At 31.1% G+C, this 9,455-nt stretch overlaps 3 protein-coding genes across 3 annotated transcripts; 1 reads left to right on the top strand and 2 right to left on the bottom strand.

The window, feature by feature from the left end:
• Positions 1-946: 946 nt before the first annotated feature.
• On the top strand, positions 947-1,750 carry LOC149059423 (uncharacterized). The gene is made up of 3 exons (XM_089224117.1): positions 947-1,151; positions 1,219-1,471; positions 1,529-1,750. Exons 2-3 carry the CDS (start codon positions 1,247-1,249, stop codon positions 1,748-1,750), a joined length of 447 nt encoding a protein of 148 aa, XP_089080243.1. The 5' UTR covers positions 947-1,151; positions 1,219-1,246.
• A 306-nt stretch (positions 1,751-2,056) lies between these two features.
• On the bottom strand, positions 2,057-3,559 carry LOC149059424 (uncharacterized). The gene is made up of 6 exons (XM_089216018.1): positions 3,498-3,559; positions 3,303-3,435; positions 3,065-3,241; positions 2,878-2,982; positions 2,347-2,821; positions 2,057-2,284 (listed from the first exon to the last, which is right to left on the bottom strand). Exons 2-6 carry the CDS (start codon positions 3,319-3,321, stop codon positions 2,263-2,265), a joined length of 798 nt encoding a protein of 265 aa, XP_089072144.1. The 5' UTR covers positions 3,322-3,435; positions 3,498-3,559; the 3' UTR covers positions 2,057-2,262.
• Positions 3,486-7,277, bottom strand: LOC149059425 (uncharacterized). Its single transcript, XM_089216017.1, has 5 exons — positions 7,117-7,277; positions 6,810-6,902; positions 4,044-6,275; positions 3,869-3,979; positions 3,486-3,808 (listed from the first exon to the last, which is right to left on the bottom strand). The coding sequence occupies exons 1-5, from the start codon at positions 7,274-7,276 to the stop codon at positions 3,486-3,488; spliced, it is 2,919 nt and encodes a 972-aa protein (XP_089072143.1). The 5' UTR covers position 7,277.
• Positions 7,278-9,455: the final 2,178 nt, after the last annotated feature.

Genomic DNA, 9,455 nt, shown 5'->3' on the forward strand with positions numbered 1-9,455 from the left:
ATATTATAAAAGTTATATCATTCAAATTTTAAATTTTTTTGCTATTATTAATTAATATTTTAGATGGCTGTATACAACAGTTAGGAATATATTTGGTGATGTTTTTCAGATTACCGTAATAATATTAATTCATTCAACAGTAAAAAAAGTAAAACAGGAATGCGGTATGTTGTAATACGTCGAATACGAAACTTGAACTAAAATATTGAAACTTTTGTTGTGTTCTCTATTTTTTACCTTATAAACGATTAGTAAGAAAAATCGATTGCTGAAATGTTGGGTGTTACAATAGGACAATAGAACGTGCAGGCAATGACTGGTCATTTTTGGAATGAAAAAAACTGGAAATGATATAAATATACACTCTTGGGTTGGTCGTCGCCACCAGCGGCATGCCGACTATTGTTATTTTTCTACAAAGCCGTTAACACTCGTAGAAATCAAAATGTAGCTGTCAACCTCTGATTTATATATGGCATTAAATACGACCATTGAAATTGCTTACAAAAGAAAAAAATATATATAAAAAAAATTATATATGTTATGTAGAGAGCTAAGCGAAGACTGCACGCATACTGGTTTAGGGCAGGTCAGTGTCGTCGTTTCATGGGATCTTACAATATTTCGGGGTGTACAGTATAATTGCCTGCGGGCCGCACCGGCGGACGCGACGAAAGCGCTGGAGGCGACGGGCGGCGGACAACTGCTATCAATTGTAAGATCCCACGAAACGACGACACTGACCTGCCCTAAACCAGTATGCGTGCAGTCTTCGCTTAGCTCTCTATATAACATATATAATTTTTTCAGTGTTTATATCAGTGTTTAACATACATAATATTCTCTCGAGTTCTAACATATTTCTAAACAGTAGTTTTATTTTTTATTAATTTTATAAAATGAATTTTATATCAATGTTTTTCTCGTTTTTAACGTGTATCCTTAATCAACATGTGGAAATATGGTAAGATTTATAATAGTATGTCAAAAGAAAAATGAAAAGAAATTATTCACTTTTTTTAATATTTATTTAGCGATAATCATTATCAAAATGATGGTGGTGATGAAGATGAAGATGAAAATCCCTTCCTCAATGAAAACTTTGAAGCCAATAGCGAGTATGAATATGATTCTGATGATGGAGAAATTTTGTAATTATATTAATCATGTTAATATAATCTTTTAATAAAGTGTATTTATTTATTTTATTTTTAATAGTGATGATGGTATAGAATATGTATGGAACATGCTTAATCTCATGGATGCCTATCTATCTTACTACTCGCAGTTAAATCTGAGCGAGCGTAATATGATGGTTACAGAACTATGGCAAGAAATCATGTTGCATTTCGAAGAAATGAACTTGGAACAGACAGTAGGTCTTCTTCTGTTCCGTGGATCCAATTACATCGAATATGTAGATTGCGATATTGAAGGTGATGTCGGAATGATTTTAAGGGCTGAAAGTGTTGTAAGTATTGAAAATAACATTTAATTTATATTATTTCTGAAACAAATAATTGCCTAGGCATACTTAACTGGATCATCATCAGAAATGGAAATCAGAGATGTGGTTATGGCTTATACACAAGCTGAAGTTTTACTCCAGCTTAAATTTGAAAATAAATTATTAGCTCGGGACGAGGACGAATTAGAAGAATTTCATAATAAAGTTCGAAAGATAACCTCAGTGTGGGGATTATCGGATGTGGTTTCATATGGTATACTAAGCAAATTGTTTAACTCATAATATATTATATATAAATATTTTAACTGATGTATGATGGTACATATTTTAGCGAAAGTAATTATTGAAAATATAGCAGTAGTATCAGTAATATATTATTTTTTTTTTTTTTTAATTATGATATACCTATTTTTATTTTTACATATTTAGACTAAAATATATAATAAATAATTATAAAACTGATTACTCAATGTATTTCAATAAAAAAAAAAACTTTATTATAAAAACAAACAAAGTAAAACATAGGTGTATACAAATATTTTTACATAGGTATATAAAGTTATTTTACATGTACACACATCGCTCCCACCTCGACTCTAATCCGTTGAACAATACAGTCATACAAGTATTCTAAGCGAAGAAAAAATCTTGGTGATTTTAGTTGTAATTCAATTGGAGACATTTCTTTTCATTAGGAGATATTAACTAATTGATTTTCGACAATCAAACAAATATCAATTTTGAAATTCGTATGCTGTGTTCAAGCTTCTCGACAAAAATCCAAGATCTCCGGTTTATATTTGTTCTTTATCATTCCTATACAATTCAAAAATATTACAAAATAAATAATTTTAAAAACATAAATTGTATTAACTTACTCTAAACTATAATGTCCATGAGCTAAGGTATGGATTTTGTCCTCTAGAATAACTCTCTTATCATCAAAGTTATTGTAGGTTAATTTGTTCGATATTATAGTCCTGAGCTGGTGTTTGAATGATCGGATGGATACATTTTGACTGAAAACGTCTAAATCACTGTCATCAAACAGACACTTCTTATGGTCATCGAATGTCATGTGATTCTTGACCACGTGCCCACGGATTCCCTTGGCTTTGATCTTCTCCTTGCCTTGTAAAATATATGCGTATGACTTTGCCCTCAACGCACAAAACTCTGGCATAACGAGTCCATCCGTCTCGTCGGAAAACAAACCTGGGATCTTCTTACGGTCAGGAATGTAACACGGATGGTCTTTCGGGAGATTTGCTGTATCCATCTTGTCTAGCAAGTTTGCGTTATTTGCTAAGTCCTGGTAAAAGTCATCCGTAATAATATGGTACACCAGTGAATCTAAAAAAATAATTTTAATCAGTATAAGAAAATAAAATTGGTTTTAAAATATTTACCTTTATCTGTATACATGAGTTCTATTTTTTTACCATAATGTTTTTGCATGACATCGTAATGGTACTCATACATAAGAGTTTTACTTATTTCAAGTACTGCAAAACCTATGATAAACAAATAATCAATTAATTTGAGATTAATAACATTAAAATATAATATTTGTGTGTGTGTGTGTGTAATAGTTACCTATATATATTGGCTTATCAAATTTAATTTCCTTATTCTCTAGCGACACAGCTGCTAGATTCTCGTTATAAGTTGTACAGTGCTTAAACGTTGACTTATTTATAAGTTTCTGCAAACACTTTTCACTGGATACTAACTTAATTTGTATACGTTGGCGAACATTTTCCATCGTCTTGCCTGGAAAATCATAAGAAAATGTTATGAAAAATTAAAAAAACTAAAATTTATAATAACATACCAAATACTGCATTGTTCATTAATTTAAAAAAATCTTTCTCGAAATCGTTTGTGGCCTTCTTGCGTAACTTAGTGTTCAGGTTGATGTAATCTGCCAACCATTCCGACTGATTCAACTCAATGACTCTATGTACCTTTAAATATTATAACGTTAAAAATGTCTTCATCGCAGAATTGTTGTAAATTAAATGCTTACTTTATCTACTTTAAGGCCGTTTTTAATGGCTTGATGTAGATTACGGTAGTGGACAATATAATTTTTCTTGGGCTCTAATGTTGCCATTAGTTTTTTCACTTTTGAATCAGTAGGTATACCGTTCTGCGGTAGAAAAGGCAAGTCGTTGTGTTTATCATATAATTCTTGCGGATAGGATATATCCACCTCGTATATCCTTCCTATGGGCGAAGTATCAGTCAAATTGTTCAGTTTGTCGAGTGTTGGTTCAACCCATTTGAACCCCCCGTATGGCATGTATTGTGACATGGCCCATCCATACAAGTTATTGCCTTAAATTAAGAAAAATATACCTATTTAACTGAATAAATTAAAATTATAAAAAAACTTACAGACTTGGTATATCAACCATGATTTTGGATTTGCCTGGTCATAATCTGGAGTATTTTTGTGGTTCGCCTTGGCGTATCTCATACTTGCTTGTGTGAGACCACCACGTATACCTAAAATAAATCATATATGTATTATTAAATAGTAACATTATATTATAAAATATTATATCATTACCTTTCTCGATCATCAGCAACATATCATAGTCATGAAGTAGTTCGAGCTTCATTGAAGTATGTTTCAACATCGCATCAAAAGAAAAGCCTGGACAAGTATAGTAGAACGCCGGGTCCAGGCTATAAGTTGTCAAACAAAGGTCTCGGAAGTTCTCGAACACATCAGCTAACAGCATGATGTCGATTTTAAGATACAGATCTGAATACTCTCCAAGCGTATGACAGTTGAAATGGTTCCAAACAGTCTTTGCAAATGTATATTCCTCATCCTTAATGTGTTCTTCTGTTAATGTACTGTAAAAATCTGTTTTCTTCGGCAGATGCGTTTCCTTCAGTTTGCTCCAGCCATCCGTATACTCATAAGGGTAAACACCTTTACGAGTAACGAGTGGCATGTCTTCAATTGGAAAATGTTTTCTCGTCTCTCTGAACTTCTCCAAGTCTGGTGTTATTAAATTTTTGGCTAACGTCGATAAGCTGGAGGCCATAAATCTAAATGTATCTATAAAGCGGATTGTGAAGGAGTTGTTGATATATTTCGAAAACGAAATGAATTTCTCCTCGCTGTTTGGTATTACAGAAATTGTGCTCTTGTCATATCCAAGCTCAGTTACCAAAAAGTGAGCATCATAGTTGGTTAAATTGTGAAAGAAAACCGGTACAAAATTTGGTTTTTGAAGCTTGAGATTACATGAATTACATAAACTTTGTCTAAATTTTCCCGATAGATGGCAATGATCAGCTACATTATGGTTTTCTTTGGAAAATCTCTTTTTACATAAATTACATGCCTTACATAATTCATATGTGCGTCGCTGTTCCGGTGTCATTATAATTGGTGTGTTTGTTTTGAGCAGTTTGTCTATTTTTTCTGCTATTTCCACAATACTTTGTACAAAATGTTTTGCTACCTCTTTATTTTCATTACTTCCGCGGTATATAACTGGTGATGTTGGTATTTCAAATTCTTCAAGCAGTTCTTTTGGTATGTGATCATCTGCCTTTACGAAAAAACCATAACTCATAGGCTCGTGATTTTGAATTACAGTTGTATTTTTTCCTTTTTTCTCGTTACATTTAACGAGAAGCGCTTCGAAGTCGGCATAAATAACTATGGGGTGGCGTTGTGTTTTTTGCCATGCATCAAACTCCAACATTGTACCGGGGTCAGGCATCTGAGGTAAAATTGGTTTATGCGATCCACATATCAATTTATGCTGATCAAGTGCTGCTTGTCCACATAGCGTATTTTTCCGAGGTTGATTATCATAGGATGTAAAGCAACGTTTGCAAAATATTACATGACCGTCATGTGACGTTTTTTGTGTTCTAACAAGCCGGGAAAAATTAGAGATGTAGGTGTAGTGGCTTTTATCACCGTTGGTAATTAATAGTAGATCGAAATGATCTTTTTTTTCTTCATCCGCAACTTTAAGTGGGAAAATAATATGTTTTTTATTCTTTTCTTTTTTTAATCCAAATACATTGACAGACGTGTTCATGTTATTTTTCTCAAATTTTTTTATTTCTGTGATGGGTGTCGGGAATGTTAAACCATCGAAATTAAATTTATCTTCGAGCGATGTATAATTTTCAGTTATAATAGTTTTGTTATTACCCGTAACGTATCTTGCTAGGATTGCCCACTTGAAGCACTGTTGGTCCGAGTTTTGAGGATTGATAATTGCTTTTTTATTTTTAACGTCCTCTGGAAGTGTTATATAAGACGAACCCCCCATAGGTGTGTAATTGTATAGTCCTAATAATAAGCCGTCTATTGCTTCCAAAGTAAAGCCACTTCCTTTAGATGTATAAACATCCTCTTCGACCAATAATTTTACGAACGCTTGTTCTACTATTGAGTCGATATCCGTATCCATAAAAATTTCTCTTGCTGAAGTTTTAAACGCACGGTTCTCTGCTGAATTCTCTACGTTTGGCTGACTGAACGTTGCCTCGAGTTTCAAGTTGAATTTAATTGGGTGATTTGTCGACGATGATTTAAGTAATTGAATTAAGTCTTTTTTTGATGATACTAAAAATGCGCTGAAGTTGTTAAAATTATCTGTATTTTTCTTATAATACCAAATGATTTTATTAGAGAGCGATGAACCAGTCTTAATAAAACCGGGGGTTTTAACGATAGTCATGCGTGTTTTTTTTGCATTTACTGCTTCGTTTGAATTTTCCGCATGTACACGCTTAAGATCATTGCGATTTGAAGCCGAAGGAACTGAAATAAAATAAATAATTTACTATTATAATGCTAAAAATTATAGAAATATGTGTGTAAAGATAAATTGTTGTTATAAATATAAACGTTTTTTTAATAAAAGTATCTGAAGAAAAATTAAGAATTAAAAATTTTTTTTAGTGATATGTTTATCATATGGAACACACGATTGAGATAGATCTACAAATACTAAATAGTATTACATACATGTATATGTAGTGTGTATATATTATGCAAAAGCAAAAACAAAAATGATATAGAGGTCTCAGATATAGCAATAATATACATTATTCTTTTGTGTAATAATATTAATAATAAGATGTTTAAAATGCCTACGTTCGTAATAATATAATAACTAATTATAACTTTAAATATGTTTATTTGAAATATTATCAGATTATTTTAAATATATACTTACTTTTGTACATAGTACTAGTAAATATATGAGGGGTGTTCATAATATTATTTTATTATATATATTTATATTATTGTTATATCATAGGAGGTGAATAAACATATGAATGATATATTTACCATTATAATCGTAAATATGTTCAGCTGTTTTAAAAAAATCTTGAATTTCTCGCTTGGTTATGGTTGGTTCTTGTTGAATTACAATACTTGAACCTGAAAATAGTATTATTATTAATTAGATACTTGAAAAAAATTATTCATTGAATAAATTACACTTTTTTTTTTTTTAAACACCTTTATTATATATTTATATATTGCATCTATAATGCATATATGTTTTATTGTGATGATTAAACATGAAATACGTAGCCTTAACTATGAATAATTTATCTAATAGATCTGAATATTGTATTTAAAAATTACTTACGGTGTTTTTCTTTGATATGTCTTATGAGGTTATCTCTTCGTGTGAATATTTCCGAGCATAAACTGCATGAAATCGTATTGGTTACATCGTGTGACTTGGTATGTCTGTGTAGACTACCGATCCTAGTAAATGTCTTATCACAAATACCACATGAGAACATGATTATGTATTTATGTATGTTGAATGAAGAAAACTATACACGACTTGACTCTTCAACAAATAGATAGGTAATGAAATATAGTAAAATATTTGCTCTTTAAATATCAGTGTGAAATGATTTTATAAGCGCATGCGCACAATACTAGAAATATCAGAAGAAACCAAACTATGGTGTTAGCTTTAGTAAAATAAATAATTTAATTTTTATAAAATATTTGTGAACACTTTAATACTACTTCGGAACTCTGTAAAAACACGACTTGACACTTGAACGTTAATACACGGACTGATTTCGTTTCACTTAATGCACTAATTTCTTGCTAGTAATCACCAAAAATATTCAGACATGTCTCTATAGGTGTGTAGACGGTTAATGAGATAAAGGCGTGAGAAAGGGTGGTAGGGATAGAATGGAATGTGTGTACTTGTAACTATTTGCGAATTTGTGTGTGTGTGTGTGTGTGTGTGTGTGTGTGTGTGTGTGTGTGTGTGTGTGTGTGTGTGGCATGAACGAACAATGGTGGTGGCGGCGGTGGTGGCGGTGGTGTCATTGTGGACTAATGTCTCCTATATGGTATCGTGTATATTTTAATACGTAAAATACCACAAAGGATCAATATAATAGTATACCAGAATATTATATTTAAAAAAAAAAAATTCTTTCATAAGGGGAAATAAAAGAGGAGGTAATGTGGGAAGGGGAAAAATATATGTCAGTCACGTACCTGACAGTCGTGATTAATGTAGGTTAATAGGTTTTGCGGGTTGCCTATATTGAGTAATTCATACAAGTTTGGGAGGTGCATGTACTGAAATTGCTTATACTGAGGATCCCTATGCTTTTACGTGTAAAATTTAAGGGGGAGGTGATCCAGAACTGTCTATTTTATACTACTTTCGGATATGACCATAATAACTAATAAGTACAGTGGAAGCCGCTTTTATTATATATTTGTGGTGATCCCAAAGTGAGTTTTATAACCGAATGAATATTATAGGTGAAGTGAGAAGAAAATTTTAATCACATATTTATGAATTTAATTTTACTACATATTTTGCTTTAATATTAATACATTAATACATATTACATACTTAATATTGAATACATTGGAAAATTCTGATCAAAAAAATGTGTTGTCTCCGTCTTGCAACCGTATAACATAGCAAAATCTGTTTAGCACGGGACAACTTTACTCCCTTTTATTTATAGTAGAATTACCAAAATTCCACAACGCTTAGGTAAGAACTTTATCTGTGTCATAGCGTCGTTATTTTTTTGAGAACATAAATATAATTAAGTTATAAGCTTATGAAAATACATTTGTTTTTTACTTTTTCATTAAATTACTTATAATTATTGGTTTGTGCTATCAAAAATGCTTGGTCAAAAATCTTGAAAAAATATGATCTCTATAAATATATCTCAGGCAGCCATTTCAAGAATTTAAAACTACCTTCATGTATTGGCTGTTAAAATTAGACAAAATGCAAAGTATATAATATATTATTTTGAAAAACAAAAACCTGAGGTTTGAATAATAAAAAAATTAAATTGTCCTTACTGGAAATTCAAAAAATAGAACGTCAAAAACGATTTAAAATAGAACGGAGATAATAACACATGCAGGCGTGGCATTTATTAGAAAGTAAAGTGTAATATACTAATTTACGTAAAATTTGGATATTTTTACCGATTACCATTTATATTACCCCTCCTCGAACCACCTCTATTGGGTTGGCAGAAAAATGTCTAAGGAAAAAAGCCCAGAAAAAAACTTAATGGAAAAAAAGCCCAAAAATATAAATATAATGTGAACACTTTATATGTATTGGAATGACAACATAGAGTTTTAATTTAATTATATATTTAATATCATATTACACTATACCCAATAAAATATTTATACTATAATTATTGTTATATTTTTACAGTCGACTGACCTGCTGTAACTATTATTATTATTATTATATGACTATATTATGTACCTACTATTTTTGTATTTGAGTAGCCGTAATCCGGATAAAATTGTCTATATTTGTTATACTTTTTTCCGTCAGGTTTTTTTTTCTGCGATTCCTTATATTGCTAACGATAAGTTATTACGGTTAAACCTTAGACGGTTATTAGTATACTTCTTTAGTTCCTGTACATAGTACCTACTACCTACAATGACAAAATT

Source organism: Diuraphis noxia, unplaced genomic scaffold, assembly GCF_037042655.1.
Source record: "Diuraphis noxia isolate RWA-SAM2 unplaced genomic scaffold, SU_Dnox_SAM2 contig0001, whole genome shotgun sequence".
Classification (NCBI taxonomy): domain Eukaryota; kingdom Metazoa; phylum Arthropoda; class Insecta; order Hemiptera; family Aphididae; genus Diuraphis; species Diuraphis noxia.